We start from the raw sequence: 17,001 nt of genomic DNA, 5'->3' as shown, positions 1-17,001 counted from the left end.
ATCGGTACCAAAGAGGTGCTATTAGTACCCCGTGAGGTGCATATCGCTACCAAAGGGTGCATATTAGTACCTTGGAGGTGCATATATCGGTGCCAAACAGTGCATATTAGTTCCTTGGAGGTGCATATATTGGTGCCAAAGAGTGCATATTAGTACCTCTGGAGGTGCACATATCAGTACCAAAGAGTGCATATTAGTATCTCGGGAGGTGCACATATCGGTGCCAAAGGGTGCATATTAGTACCTCTGGAGGTGCACATATCAGTACCAAAGAGTGCATATTAGTATCTCGGGAGGTGCACATATCGGTACCAAAGAGTGCATATTAATACCTCAGGAGGTGCACATATCGGTGCAAAAGAGTGCATATTAGTACCTCGGGAGGTTCACATATCCCTACCAAAGGGTGGATATTAGTACCTCTGGAGGTACACATATCGGTGCCAAAGAGTGCATATAAGTACCTCGGGAGATGCACATATCGGTGCCAAAGAGTGCATTTTAATACCATGGGAGGTGCACATATCGGTACCAAAGAGGTCATATTAGTACCCCGGGAGGTGCATATCGCTACCAAAGGGTGCATATTAGTACCTTGGAGGTGCATATATCGGTGCCAAAGAGTGCATATTAGTACGCCAAGAGTGCATATTAGTACCTCGGAAGGTGCACATATCGGTACCAAAAGAGGTCATTTAGTACCCCGGGAGGTGCATATCGCCACCAAAGGGTGCATATTAGTACCTCTTGTGGTGCACATATCGGTACCAAAGAGTGCGTATTAGTACCTCTGGAGGTGCACATATCAGTATCAAAGAGTGCATAGGTGCACATATCGGTGCCAAAGGGTGCATATTAGTACCTTTTAGGTGCATATATCAGTGCCAAAGAGTGCATATTAGTACCTCAGGAGGTGCACATATCGGTGCCAAAGAGTGCATATTAGTACCTCGGGAGGTGCACATATCCCTACCAAAGAGTGCATATAAGTACCTCGGGAGATGCACATATCGGTGCCAAAGAGTGCATTTTAGTACCACGGGAGGTGCACATATCGGTACCAAAGAGGTCATTTAGTACCCCGGGAGGTGCATATCGCTAACAAAGGGTGCATATTAGTACCTCTTGTGGTGCACATATCGGTACCAAAGAGAGCATATTAGTACATCAGGAGGTGCACATATCGGTACCAAAGAGTGCATATTAGTACCTCGGGAGGTGCACATATCGGTATAAAAAAGGTCCTATTAGTAACCCGAAAGGTGCATATCCATACCAAAGGGTGCATATTAGTACCTTGAAGGTGCATATCGGTACCAAAGAGTGCATATTAGTACCTCAGAGGTGCATATCCGTACCAAAGGGTGCATATTAGTACATCAAAAGTACATATTGGTTCCAAATGTATATGTCTGTAACTAAATGGTTCATAATAGGACATTTTTAAAGGGTACTGCCTTAGTGATAGCTGAAGCAAAACTATTTAACCACTATATTCTGACAGTGTATGACAGGTTACATCAAACCTTTCATACAATGTTTAAACAAATCAGGACTCCAACATTACAAAAAACCAAAGATTTTCTTTATTAGAACAGTTTTACGTAAATTAGACACTTACTAAAACAGTACAAAATACAATCAACTGCTTGATTAACATCTGTGCAAATATCAGTAAATAACCTTAAAAAATTTCATTATTTAAGAGGATAGAACATTTACAACAAAATGGATGCACCTATAAAACTGCTTCTTTTGTACAAAAAAAGTGCATTACACAAAAAACAGCACAGGCAGTAAAGCAGTTTTGTGCCCGTTCCTGCATTCACCAATAGTAATACATTGTGGACTTACACTTCAAATACCATACCTCTCATTTCAATGTGTTTCAATCATAATTACTATGTCTGGATAAAATGAAACTACAACTGTGTTATAATATGATTCCCACCTATAGCAAAACAAAAAATATACTCTTTATAGACAAAGAAATAAATTAACTAGTGGGTAACATACGCTCCAAGTCAAGTTTAAGAAAGGTGAACCCATTAACCAGTAACTGCCAACATGAACAAGTTAAAAACCACATTTTGAGTTTATATTTATATTCTTAGAAACACATTTCAGTGTTTCTATAAATATACATCTTCATTCAATACTTCATTTCACGATGTGAAGAACAAAATGAGCCTTCAAAACCTGACATTCACCTGCCATTTTAAGCACTCTCAGCTTAAAGACACAAAATTGGCTGGAAAGATCCCCACCTTTCCTCTCAGTTCACCCTCCCACCAGTCATACTGAGAGTCAGTTTGGGTAATAACAGTGATGCGATCGCCTACAGCAAAGCTTAGGTCTCCGGGCTGCTGACCTGTAAACGGGTGCACGGCTGTTGCCATTAGAGCGCCACCGGATGCCTGACCTGAAAGAAACAGAGCAAAGAGGACACTTACTTGATAAAGGACCATTTGTTATTTGAGCATGTTGATCAAATCTAATTGCAATAGTCAGTGTATCCATGCAAGTATTTTACTGCACAATATCCAAAAGGCAATGTAAAGAATTGCTAAAAAGATTTGAGAGATTTTAGTATTGCAGCATAGCTTGCACAAACATTGTAATATAGAAAGTACAACATCACGGAAAACCTTTAAAAACAAGTAATGTTTTTACTTCTATTATGGCATCTTCATCTCTAACTCTCTAAGTTGGCTTGGAAAGGAAGCATCTGCACTGTATTTTTTTACTGTCTTAAAGGTGCACCCAAAAATCAAAATTCTGTCATCATTTTCTCACCCATAAGTATTTTGAGCAACGTTTGTAACCGAGCCGTTTGTGAGCACCATTGACTTCCATAGTATTTTTCTTGCTTACTATGGAAGTCAATGGTGCTCCTGCTTTTTGCTTGATTAAAAAAATCAAGTGTTGTGTGTTTATTTGTGTCAACAAACAAAGAAATTTATACAGGTTTGTATAAACTTAAGGGTGAGTAAATGATGACAGAATTTCATTTTTGGTGAACCTTTAAGACAGTAAAATCCCTTAACATTTTTAAATATAATATAACTTCAACTGTGTTGAAATTGATTAACTTATTTTGTTAATTTACTCATGTACTGCACACAACAGCAATACCAAAAAATGTTATTACCAAATTTATAACACTAGAGGGCGCCATGTGTTCTCCTAAAAATATTTTGCCTGTCTCTCTCTATCTCTCTCTCTCTCCATATCACAAACTTTTCAGCACTCTCTTACTCTTTAGCTGTTTGTGCACCCTCTTAACATTTGCAGATATTATCTGTCAGCCAGGGGCAAACCCCCTTTTTGTATCCGTCTATCAAAAAGAAATAAACAACTGCACAAGCTCCTGACTCACATCTGCAAAAATGTTTTTTAACTCTTTTTTTCTTGACCCTACAATGAATGTTTATTGAGTCCAATGTTATTTTTAAAATGTTCAAACCTCTTGACTGTCATTGTATGGACAAAAACAGAAACCTTTTCCTTTGCAAAAGAAAATTGTACAGGTTTAAAGGAAAACACCACAGTTTTTCAGTATTTTATTATGTTCTTACCTCAACTTAGACAAATTAATACATCTCTATCTTTTTTCAATCGTGCACTTAATCTTTGTACAGCGCGTTGTGAATGTGTAAGCATTTAGCCTAGCCCCATTCATTCCTTAGGATCCAAACAGGGATGAATTTAGAAGCCACCAAACACTTCCATGTTTTTCCTATTTAAAGACTCTTACATGAGTAGTTACACGAGTAAGTATGGTGGCACAAAATAAAATTCATAAATTTTTTGAGTGAATAAAAATGAGAACTATATTATATGTGGAAGAGCACTTAGTTTGCAGCACTTTGACCTTGGCGTTTTCGCTTAAAAAAAATCGCCACATTTTATTTTGTGCCACCATACTAACTTGTGTAACTACTCATGTAAGAGTCTTTAAATAGGAAAAACATGGAAGTGTTTGGTGGCTTCTAAATTAATCCCTGTTTGGATCCTAAGGAATGAATGGGGCTAGGCTAAATGCTAACACATTCACGACGCGCTGTACAAAGATTAAGTGCACGCATTGAAAAAAGATAGAGATGTATTAATTTGTCTAAGTTGAGGTAAGAACATAATAAAATATTGAAAAATGGTGACGTTTTCCTTTAAAACAACACTCTTCAGGAAAGCAATGCAAGTATGTGCAGTACACGTATTTCATGCTGAGTGATGCTTGGTTATTACAGTACATGTAGAGTGGTTTACTGTACGGGTTTACTGTAAATTCAGAGCTCAGATGCAAATCCCTCTAAGTGCGTCTGGCCTTTTTTTTCTTGTTGGCAGAATTCATTAAGAGAGTGATAAAAATGCTTTTATACATGCCAAAATTTTGAATGACCTGAGGCCGGGATTAAGCGGATTTGAAGTGAAAGTATTTGATGAACGTATACAACGTGCCAAAAGCATTCGGTTAATATCATTATCTCTTTTTTGATGGAGTTGTCGTTTATAGTGGCTTTTGCATTGGAGTTCTCAAATGTAAGTGGACATCACCAATAAACCAGTGTTTACACTGACCACCACAGAAGGATATAAACTGGAGTGAGCCCAGTTTCAGATTGTGTAAGTCAGGTGACGAATAAAGAGATGTGCGATCAGAATCAGACAGCGGTGGAATGTGGTTCCACACTGTTGGCACCTGCTCGGATATCTTCTTACTCCCAAAAAACCTCGGGCGTTGCCAAAAGCTCCAGTCGAGCCGTTTTGCACACTAAATGCTTTTGACTTGTATCCCAAAATAACTGGATCCATTCGACATAACGTTCATTCCCGCTACCACGTTGCAAGACATGACAAGCCGGCTGTTAGACAGCAATACAATCCAGAGGGTTTCTTCAGGGCTGTGAGGACTGTGTATTTTGGCAACGGGGTGACATTTGAGTTGTGCGGTTTTCTACTTGTACACGCAATATCTAAAGAAAGTGACAGCTCATGACAGGAAGATGGCATCACTACACATCTCTGATTAAAGTATTAACGTTTAAGTTTTGTAAAGTATATTAAGATTAAATTACGATTAATGTTTACCTTGAATGCAACTGAAAATTGCATAAATGTAAGCAAAAGGCAATTTGAAAAAAGGAAAAACAGGAATGTTGGGAGAAACCTGTATGGTATGTGTCTAAAAAACAGACACGATGTGTGCGGTAAAGACATTACGCTCAACAAATCAAAATCTCAGAGCGGCTTTCTCCTTTATAGACGAAACTGCTTTTGGAAATGGGGGTGGCTCTCTAACCACCTTTTCCAAAGGCCAGGGATCCATCTAGTGACTGTATTATTTACGGCAATAATGATCATCAGCATAAGATTGTTAATGAAACAAATGAAGAATGAGTTTTCCAGAACTCATTTTTCACAAAGGAGTCTGTGGCTAAAATAACACGCAATGCAAACACACACCCAGGGATTTTTATCAAGCATGTAGCGATACAGAAGATAAGCATCTTTGGACTCATCTCTCAAAGACTGCAGTCAACATATTATTGCCTCTTTTTTGTAAAACACCTGCAATCTATTAAAAAGGGAACATGACACATATCCAAAAACCGCTATTCTCAAGTTTGCAATATTTTCAGCAACCAAGTAGCACAGACTTCGAGTTTGATTCACATTGGCCACATGGTGGCTACGTCTGGGTCTAAAGTTGCACTGACACACCAAACGGACGGCGGGCAATTAGCATCCATTCTTTAACACTTAATATTGGTGATACACATGTTCATTTGGTTCTCCTATGCAAGCCCCTTCTCTGGTCAAATGGCTGCTATTGGCTGGTATTTTGGCACGGTTGGCACACCTAAGACAACGTTATGCATAAAAATACTGGTTGTCCTGGTGAAGTTGTCAGTCGAAACTGTACCTGTCATTTAGGTTGTCAGACATCTGATGATTTAGAACCACTTTTATTACCGGGTACAATATTAACGTATAATTTGACAAAATCCAGTAATTAAGCTTCACAGAGGGACTTTTATTTCCAGCCCAAAGAGAATTGAACAATGAAACTTTGTCTACCGCCGTCTCGAAGTGTCTGGATCATGCTGAGGCACGTGCACATTTCAATCAATTGCGTTCATTTATGTATCTGAATCAACGGATAAAAATAACTGAACAGATGCACCACAATAACTCCTACTTTAATTTAGGGTGTAAATAGAGGAAATTAGTGATTTATTAGCTGATCGTGCTAATAATTCACGATCATAAACTCATCTAATTTAATAAATTTAATAAGAGTGACTTGCTCTTCTAAAAAGTAAGTAAAACTGCTTTTAATTGGTATGAAAATGAGTAGCTTTAATTCACATATTTAGTGTTTATCAGACATTTTAAAGCATTCGTTATTATGTTTGTATCTGTTCACGCCTTTGCATCAGCAGTAAATCTCACATTGTTTTTGTGTCTGTCTTTCGTTTACATAAGCCCTGGCACGCTTGATCTCCCTCTCTCTTAGCATCATTCACTCATAATGAATGAAATGCAACTGTGCAAGACATGTAGATCAGAAGCCAGCAAGACCCCACATTATGCAATTTTGCTACATTTTTTAGTAACACTCCTGTTTTTCCTGTCATAAAGAGAGAACCTGGAAAGTTATTGCTATCACAAGCCGATATGTTTTCATTTTAATTTTTGTGATGACTAGTTTTTAATCCACATACATACACGCCATCTATTAGCAAGTGGCTTTTGACATGTGATGAAATCTTGGGCTACGAGATCACACAGTATTAAAATGTCACGAATTGAGGTGAAAAACTCAGGGTACCCACATCTTAGTTTACTTCAAATTCAAGGACCTTTCAAGGACTTTCCAGGTCTAATACCCTCAAATTCAAGGACTAAATGTGGGGACACATTTCAAGTGAGAGCAAGGTTACATCGTGTTACCTTTTAAGATAAATTTTTGGAACTCGTGCTGCATCACTGTGGTGACACTTTTGGGGATGTCTCCAGGGGTAAGTGCGTCTGAATGTGTATATCAAATTTAACCAATGGTGAGGCTTAACGACAAAGACAGGGTGACGCGGGAGCCAGGAAGTATATCGCTATCTGAAATATTGCTAAAGATGCGTTACAGGGACGCAGGAAGTGTGGCAAGGGTGACGCAGCGTCTCATTCCCTTCTCAGGGAACAACAGTTACATACGTAACCAGAGACGTTTTGATGTGTCAAACACAACTATGCAAAAAAGCATTTTGGTATGAATCAACATTTGCATACAGAAGATATAAGCATTTAAAGCGAACAGTTTAGCACGTGTGCTTAAAAAGTCTAGAATTTTTATGATATTATTCTATACTACACAGGGAATAATATGGATTTTCTATAATTTTTTCAAAAACTTCTTGCATAAACAGATTCAAGCACTTTCAATGACCTGTATCTATGTATGTATATTTTCAAAAACTTCCCAGGGCCTTGAATTATTTCCCCCAGATTCACAAACTTTCAAGGATTTTAAGGATCCGTGGGAACCCTGATTTCAGATCACCGCAATGATTGCATATTTCTCTAAAAAACACAAGGGGGAGCTGCAGTGCCTGTATAAATGAGACAGTATCTAATGGCACTCCCTGACTAAAAGTGTAACGTGTTACATTGCAAAACCATTTAATACAGTGGAAAATCAGTATTTAAAGAAATTCTGCGAAACTCTGATAAGCATTTTGAATAGCCAGGTAAAACCTACATTTCCAAAACAATTCCAAATTTAGGGAAGTGAAGGATGCTATTCTTAAGGATCTGTAACCGTGGGTTTACACCATCCGCGTTTGAGGCGTCAAATTCGCGTTTACCGTGTCTAGTTTGCCACTTGAAAATTTTGAGTTCAATCCAGAATATTCGCTTTATTCGAACGTGAAATTTAAGCAGAAATTTGTGTCATGAGGGGCTTCTGCGACTCTGCTCGCATCCTGTAATCATGTCACTACTAGAGCAAGCTCCTGATTGGTTAACGCGGCACATTTTTCCGCCAAAGTTCACATTTTTCAACTCCAGCATTTGCCACGGCAATGCTCAATCCGTGCCATTCACGCGAACTAGACACAAAAATGAGGCGGAACCGCATCTACCGCGCCGCGCTAAACGCTTAATTGCCGTCACGAGACCTCCAGAATTTTCAGTTTTTGAAAGAAATATTCATTGCTTTTAAATAGGTTTTGTGTGTATTAATATTTACTGCCAGGAAAACCTTGCAAAAGATTTATTTTAAATAATCACAACAATGTGTGAAAATTTTTTCATGAACAAACCAAAAATCTATGAGAATTAAACGTCAAAGCCCTAAAAGCGCCAATTAATCGCCATAATCGGCAAAGCCTTAAAACATGCAATTTATTGTCATAATTGTCACAATTTATTAGACAATTAACCGTCAGCCAAATTTTATAGTCGTGACAGCCCTAGGCGGGGTTAACAGATGCTCCTTCCCAAGCCGTCAAGCAGATGTCATCAAAGTAGGGTGGCCACAAAAGAGCGGAAGTACATTTTCAGATTTTATGAGGGCAAAATAATGACCCACACAGATAAATTGTTCATAGTGAACACTGCAATATTAAAAAAAGTCAGTTTTGATTTCAAAAAGTATAAAAAGTACTAAGATTGTATCTCTTGTCTCGTGGGGTGTCTCTTCACACCCCTAATGATAATGTTATCATTCTATGAAAAAGAATGTGTTTGACGCCCAGCTAAATACTCTTAATAAGCTGGCAAAGAGCACACAGGCCTTTCAAGGCATCTTCCCATCCAGTCTGAGTGACTTTGTCCAAACGCAGGCGAATTTGCTCTACAGGCCCGTTTTTTGGTTTAACCCCCATAATTCAACTTTAAACGCGGGCCTTTGGGAGCCAAATGAAAATAAATGTTACTGTTAGCGGAGTTGAATTGAGGAGAACACAAATCACCCTCCAGACGCTGAGCTGCTCAATAAAAGATCGCACACAGCATTGGGTGTTTCTTCTCGTGCATTTCTGCGAGTAAATTAACCGTCGCTAATCTACTGTAGCAGTTTTAATACACTTTATAATTTATCAATGTCAACTGATATGCGTGGCTACATTGTCAACGTTACTCTCAGAGGTATTTTATGTTTTTTTAAAAACGTGTGTGATTAACCTTATCATGTGAAACAAGAAATAATTCCTTTTGTGGAGATATTTCAGTCGGTGATATGCTTGAACGAGCGTGGCGCCGCACAAAACACACAGTCAAATCCTTTTCTATCATCTTATTAAAGTTTGTCACAGGTGTAAAGCGTCTTTATTCACAGTACAAACAATACTGTTTTAGTATGAAAGGTATACTTGCGCAAAAATGTATGATATCATAGTTTTAATAGCTGTGTGAATTTTTTGTTAATTAAGTATACAAAACTTTTCCATTTATTCATATGTTAAGCCTCTCATAGCAAACATCATTCAAAGTTGTCACGCTGGAGTCACTCACCTGAGCTTTGGGTATCCCAGCTGTCCCAGTTGTTCAAACTGGGGTAAAGAGTAGGTTTAACTGCCGAAGAAGCTGTGAAAAAAATTGGCTTTATTAACATATTAATCATATATGAGACGCTTGAAAAGACATTTAATAAAGATTTGTGTTTCAAAAATGAGAGCCGATGATAAGCCAATAGTTTTTTACCATATGCCACTGTTAACGATGTAGCATAAATTGTTTATAAATATATTTCAAGATATTAACTCAAAGAAACATATAGTATTGTGCAAAAGTCTTTGGTTTTAATGACGATTTATTTGTGTACTCTTCATAATAGGGCGTACATACAAGAAACCAATTTAGCTATTTGCGCAAAAAGATTACATTCCAAGTCAATGCAAAGACACCAATAGATGCGAAGTCGTGTGGACGATGCAAATGACGTGAATTAGGTGGCGTGACTGCCTCGAACACGCGGTATTCGCTTTAAACACGTCTTCCGCGAAAGTTGAAAATATTCAACTCAAGCCGAAAATTTGCATAAAACAAAGTTAATTTCCACGAGTAATCTATAGCGAGGAACGCGATGCTTCGTGTTTGGCATGTACGCAGCATAATGCATTCAAAAATATTTTCAACTAGTGAAGATGCTAAAGTGGAAAAGCTTGTTTTTTCGTGGCAATCGCGCCGCCCAATTTGCTTTATTCAGGGTTCCCACACCTTAGTTAACTTCAAATTCAAGGACCTTTCAAGGACTTTCCAGGTCCAATACCCTCACATTCAAGGACTAAATGTGGGGATACATTCCCAGTGAGAGCAAGGTAACATCGTGTTACCTTTAAAGATACATTGTTACAGTTCCCTTTTGAGGGAACTCACACTGCGTCACTGCGGTGACACTTTGGGGACGCCTCCAGGGGTAAGTGTGCCTGAATGTTTATATCAAATTCAACCAATGGTGAGGCTTAATTACAAAGACAGGGTGACGCTGGGGCCAGTAAGTATATCGCTATCTGAAATAAGACGGTGTTACAGGGACGCGGGTAGTTTGGCAAGGGATACGCAGCGTCTCATTCCCTTCACAGGGAACAACAGAGTTTCGTTGCAAAACCAGATAACTCCGTGTTTTTTTTTTTCAGAAATCTCATTTTTTGGTTGTGCATTCCAATTAATATCAATTCAACTGCAGTTGGTTTGTTTTGATTTAAACCTTCATAACTTAAAAAATACAGCTAAGTAGCACCATAAAACAAAATAATAACATGATAACATAATAACATAATAATAAACATGTTTTGACAAAAATGTTAAAAACGGAGTTATCTCGTTTTGCAACGAAACTCTACGTAACCAGAGACGTTTTCATGTGTCAAACATAACTATGCAAAAAAGCATTTTGGTATGAATCAACATTCGCATACAAAATATATAAGCATTTAAAGCAAACAGTTAAGCACGTGTGCTTAAAAAAAGTCTAGAATATTTATGATATTATCCTACACTACACAGGGAATAATATGGATTCTTTTCCAGAAAACTTCTTGCATAAAAGAGATTCAAGCACTTTCAATGCTCTGTATCTATGTATGTATATTTTCAAAAACTTCCCAAGGCCTTGAATTTTTTCCCCAGATTCACAACTTTCAAGGATTTCAAGGACCCGTGGGAACCTTGTCTATTCTCATCGCCCCACGCGAGGTTGCGTTTATTTGCATCTTTACATTGACTTTGTATGTAATCTACTAATGCAAATCATTGAATTCGCATTTAGTGTGTATGCCCCATAAGACTTTAGCACAGTATTGTTTATTATTTGTCTTGCTAAAAAAAACCTTAACAATAAAAAAGTGACCATATGTTTACTATGAAAGATTTGCAGTGTGTAGATAAGAATGATCATTGACTCTCTTACTCTCTTGTTTTGGTGTGTAAGGGCGGGCAGGTTTCTGTGTAGGGGGTCTTGGTCTAGATGGTGCTGAATTCATCTGTGAAAACAAAAACACCCAAAAATATATCAACAGGCTTGTCTCTCGCCCAGTGAGGTAGATGAACAGAGACTGGTACTAAAGCTATAAAAATCCACTTGTTCCTGTAACTAAAAGAAAAATGAAATAGTTTCTGCTGAACTTTTGCTCCTGTTACTCGTATAAATATTTAGCTTGAATAAAAAGGGTTTTGAATTGAAGCTGCATTTTCATTTATACAGTAATATTCTCACAGTAACAGACCTTATAGACTTGGAAATAAGCTTTCCATTCATAATGCTTCATTTTAAATAATAACTAAGGGATTCAATTACATACTGTACATGTACTTACAAAAGGCAGGCCCTCTCATGGGTTACCAAAACTTTTTTATGTTTATTTTACCACAACTTTAATATTGGAAGGCATTTATTACTGTCATCTGCGGTGTTTTATGGTAGTATGATTTATAGTAGCCATCAAACAAAGCTCTCAATCTAAGGTGTCAAAAGCCAATGTCAGTGAATTATACCCAGTGTTTTTTTTATTTAGGTTTAATTTGTTCAAATCTTAATTCCAAACCCACAACAGATTTGCTGCCTACATCACAATTTTTCACTAGGGAGTTTCCTGTGCTTTGTGTATGGCAAAATTCCCAAAATGCGTAAAATGACTGTCAGTAAATATAATAATACTTTCTATTGTTAAGTAATGCAGGGGAGTCTTTGAAATAAATGTTGAGTGATGTTGTCAGTCAAATGAATTAGTTTTAAACAGAGCGCAAAGACAAAATAACACGCACAATATAAGCAGAAAGTAACTGCGTGGTTTAAGCATAACTGTTTAGTTGGATAATGAAAATAAGCTTCATTCCTGTGAGACTGCTCATTAGTGTACCATTCAGGATTTTTGACAGATGCCGTAGTTATAGATGTATGCCATATACAGCCGTCCAGTTTTAAAATGGTACCGATCATTAAACCCAAGATCTTATTTAAGGAGTTTTACCTAAACCCTATTGACTTCGGGACGATGAAATCAGAAGTGCTAAACTGCTAACTCGCTTTAAGAAAAGCAGTTTTGTAAGTATTAGGAGCCTGGTAGTAGCTTATAGATAGTAACCTGCTTGTCTACGATGGGGCGCATAAATTTGCCCTGCCAGTCGGAGGCGTATTTCTCTCTGTAGTCCTCCAAAACGGTATACAGGTCGTATGCCTCGGGTGGAGGTTCCACATCTCCGTTGAGAATCGCAGAAGCACGAATCTCCTGCCCATAAAACCTCAAATAGCAAGTGAAGCACACGTTAAAATATTGAAAATAAACTGAAATCACAAACACAATGAAAAGGAGGTCAATGCATGAAGTGACATCGGTGCCTAAGGGCTTGAATGCAAGATTTAAACTTTACGAGTAATGACATTGTGATGTACTCACTTTCGGTTGGCATCTTTGCGTTCGATGAGGTAAGAACCGACGAGAGACACGCCGGCGTAAAGGCCGCGAGATTTGCAGTAGGAGTAAACAGCCGCTGTGCTGCGAACCGCCACGTCTGCTTCCAAATTCCTGCTCAGACAAGAGACAAAACAACCAAAAAACCAAACAAAAATAAAAGAGTTAAAGTTTCTTCTTCCTCTTTTTCTTAACATTAAATTACAGTACTACAAAAATGAATATTTTTGGCCCTGGACCACAAAACAAGTCATAAGGGCAATTTATTTTAATACAGCATCTAAAAGCTGAATAAATAAGCTTTCAATTGATGTATGATTTTTATGATAGGACAATATTTCCCCAATATAAACTATTTAAAAATCTCTAATCTGTGAGTGCAAAAAAATATAAATATTGAGCAAATCGGCTTTAAAGTTGCCCAACTGAAGTCCATAGCAACACATACTACTAATGATAAAAAAAGTTTTAATATTTTTATTATGGTAGGAAATGTTCAAACTCTTCATGGAACATTAAATGATTTCTGGCATAAAAAAATCAACAATTTTGACCCATACAATATATTCTTGGCTATTGCTACTAATATACCCATGCACCTTATGACTGGTTTGTGGTCCGGGGGTCCCATTAGTATCAAGTCAACGTTAATCTACAAATTGACTTCACAAAATAAAACTGGACAATCTTGCATCGTGAGTAGACATTTAACTTGATCTCTTGAGTGAAGAAATGTGCATTTCTTACGCAACATACATACAAAACTATATTTTTTCAATTTTGTTAATTATGCGAACACATTGTAAAATAACAAATAATAAAAACATAGGTAAACAGCCATAACCTGCTTTTATTCAAGTCACTACAACCGAGTCCACTGCCCCCTGTCAACAGCCTGAGGTATTGCACTGTGACGTCAGCTCACCTACCTGCCAACAGGGCCAACAGCAACAGTGAAATTTCCACCCAGTGTGAGATTTCCCCCTTTACTGAAAGCATCCACAGCTCTCCTCTCATTCAAGATAATGACAAAATCTGATGCCTGGTTGTGAAAAGGAGGAACAAATGTTGTTTTAACTTTAATAAAAACTTACAGTTTTAATGGAAAATGAATATGACTTTCAGAATTTCTTAATACTTGGTCTCTCTCCCTTTTACAAGGTGTGGACATAAATGTGTGTTTGAACATTGGCAGTGTGTGAACATAAAACGTTTTGAATCCCCATTAAACCAAAGTAGTCTCATTAGACATGCTGTTTTGATTCGCTTGTTAATGTGATGTCACACAAACATAGTCCCGCCCACTGCCACTGACTAACTGGTTAATTGCACCCAAATGTTTTTCTAAATGTGTTTGTTAGCACATTGTAGCACTAATGTGGCTAAAGATACTATTATCTCAGACTGTATTCAGAGGAATCAGACAAAAGCCCTCACTGTCTGTTGGTTAAAGGGACACTCCACTTTTTTTTGAAAATAGTAGGGATGTCCCGATCAGGTTTTTTTGCCCTCGAGTCCGAGTCATTTGATTTTGAGTATCTGCCGATACAGAGTCCCGATCCGATACTTATATAATACATAAAAAAAGAGCGAAAAAACAGATCCTTCCAGTTCCTTATATCATGCCGCACGCATTGCTGTTTCTGTGTGTAGTCAAAAGGGTCTAACTCTGTGCCAGCGCATAACTATTGATGTGTTAAGAAATTATGAGAATATAGTATATGTTCAGGGGTTAAATTGGGTTTTTTTTTTGTGGGGATGCTCTGTTAGGAGGGAGGGTTCAAGGGGTAACATGTTTTTTATCCTGATGACAGCAAAGCCATGGCGTGTTTCACTGACATTTTGGACCTCTGTAACATGTCATTATGCACTATTGATCAAACTTTGAAGGAAGTTATAAGACTCAACCTCCTTGACTCATTCTAGGCATAAGATAGGCTACCCAAAAAGACTCAATTAACAAGAAAAACAACATACTGATTCAGCAATAGGCTATGTCTTATAAATTAGCCAGAGAGATTCCCTAACCTGGTCAGCAGTTAGTTAAACAATCACTATAGTTTGGTCGTAATTGATTTGTATAATCAAAATACATTATTTTATTAAACTTTACAATAAGTTGTATCCAGTTATCTAGTTAACATATTGTAATAAGATGATTGACATGGCTATACATTAGGGATGTAACGGTATTATAAATTTCGTGGTATTGCGGTATAAAAACATTCGGTACAGCCGTGGTCACTTGATTCGGTAAAATATTAGGTCTTCCGGGCAACACGTGTAGTTTTTTTCCGGCCAAGTGCAGCGAGTGGAGGGACGCGGGAACTACAATTCCCATAATCCCACGCGTGCCACTCTGATGCCTCTCTACAAGTGGAGCAACAATGGCGGAAGCAAAAGAAACGCGGATTTTTAATCTGATGTGTGGAATAAGTTCGCGTTCGCTGTGACAAGAAACGAGAAAGGACAAAATGTGATGGACATACAAAAAATGAGTGTGAGTAAATCCGTGAATGAGGAGAGTATGTGCCGTTTCTCAATTAGAAAGCAGCCTCCTTAGATCGCATATGCAGGCTGCGTCCGTCATTACATGCCTGGTGTATTTAAGTTAACTGAGTATTACATTCACAAGTCATGTTAGCGTGTTACAACAATATACGATTAAATAAGAATAATTGTCAACTTGAAAAATATTAATATTCTGAAATAAGACGGTCTTCATGACGTATGCAGCCTGCAAATGCGACCAATGGAGGCTGCAGACTTCCGATTGGGAAACGCGCCCCTGCATTGAGTGAGCTGACCTCAGCTCTAAGTCCAGCTACAATCAGGCTACAATAAGTAAGCTGCTATTTTCATTTTTACTGGGTTGTTTTTGTTTTCAGGAATTGACCCGCTTAAAACCCATAATCTTTTCTTGATTCTACAATCACAACGGTTGCTTTCATAGGAGTATCAAGCATTAGCATTAATAATAATAATAATAAAAACTAGGTCAATTGAGGGAGTGACTCAATTCTTAAAACCTGACTGATTGGGAGTTGTTTAAAGTTGACAAACATGAAACTTTATTTTTTATTTTATTACATGGTCTAATTATTTTTGTCCTTTTTATGAAAATTGTAAACACTACACTAAACTAAACTTTGTACATTGTAATGTTCAGTCTTGTTTAATGTACACTTATGGCAGTTTTTCCAAGTCTTCATATGTTTTTTCCTTCTTGTAAATGTTTCAATAATTACCGTACCGTGGGCATCCTACCGAAATACTACCGTACCGTGAATTTGTGATACCGTTACATCCCTACTATACATACTTTAATACTTTGTAGACTTCTATTAAGTTTTTTTTGACGTGTGCACCCTTCTTACCTCTCTCTCTATCTCTCATCTCTACAATGTGTAATGTGATCCTCCTGTGCGAATGCGCGTTCTTGAGGTTCTGAGTGAGACACGGAGCTGCGTACTGATGTAGATTAACTGAGCACATGCCTGTAGTGACAAAAACGATCGACGCGTTGTTTAAATGAGCGGTAAAAACCCGGTTTTGTTGTGGGTGCATCGCATACACGAGTGTGTGAAGCCTATGAATGAAAACACGTTATTATTCGCGTCAGTTCACACGCACCAGCGCAGCGCGTACACTGGCGCGGGGCAGAGCGAGACCTTCAGTATATGTGCCGGGGCTTAGCCCCGGACGGTCCTGGCCCAATTTAAACCCTGCATATGTATCCGAGTCCTGATCAGGAGTTAACGTCCGATTCCTATCGAGTCTGAAAACACGTGATCGGGGCTGATTTCCGATCACGTGATCGGATTGGGACATCCCTAGAAAATAGCCTTATTTTCCAGCTCCCCGAGAGTAAAATATTTTATTTTTACCATTTTGGAATCCATTCAGCCAATCTCTGGGTCTGATGGTACCACTTTTAGCATTTAGCATCACGCTCAAAAATGACCAAAGAGTTTTGATATTTTTCCTATTTAAAACTTGACTCTTCTGTAGTTACATTGTGTACTAAGAACTGAGGAAAACTAAAAGTTGTGATTTTCTAAGCAGATATGGCTAGGACTATACTCCCATT

The 17,001-nt window shown here is 38.0% G+C and overlaps 1 protein-coding gene across 1 annotated transcript in view; it reads right to left on the bottom strand.

The window, feature by feature from the left end:
• Positions 1-1,563: 1,563 nt before the first annotated feature.
• Positions 1,564-17,001, bottom strand: part of sh3yl1 (SH3 and SYLF domain containing 1) — a 30,982-nt gene continuing 15,544 nt past the window's right edge. Inside the window, exons 5-10 of the mRNA XM_065288339.2 lie at positions 13,841-13,953; positions 12,897-13,025; positions 12,585-12,741; positions 11,411-11,483; positions 9,514-9,585; positions 1,564-2,422 (exon numbers count right to left, since the gene is read on the bottom strand). Coding sequence (XP_065144411.1) covers positions 2,229-2,422; positions 9,514-9,585; positions 11,411-11,483; positions 12,585-12,741; positions 12,897-13,025; positions 13,841-13,953 — 738 coding nt within the window. The 3' untranslated portion in view covers positions 1,564-2,228. The remainder of the gene's footprint in view (positions 2,423-9,513; positions 9,586-11,410; positions 11,484-12,584; positions 12,742-12,896; positions 13,026-13,840; positions 13,954-17,001) is intronic.

Source organism: Paramisgurnus dabryanus, chromosome 17 (assembly GCF_030506205.2).
Source record: "Paramisgurnus dabryanus chromosome 17, PD_genome_1.1, whole genome shotgun sequence".
Lineage (NCBI taxonomy): Eukaryota > Metazoa > Chordata > Actinopteri > Cypriniformes > Cobitidae > Paramisgurnus > Paramisgurnus dabryanus.
This window is presented reverse-complemented; position numbering and strand designations above follow the sequence as displayed.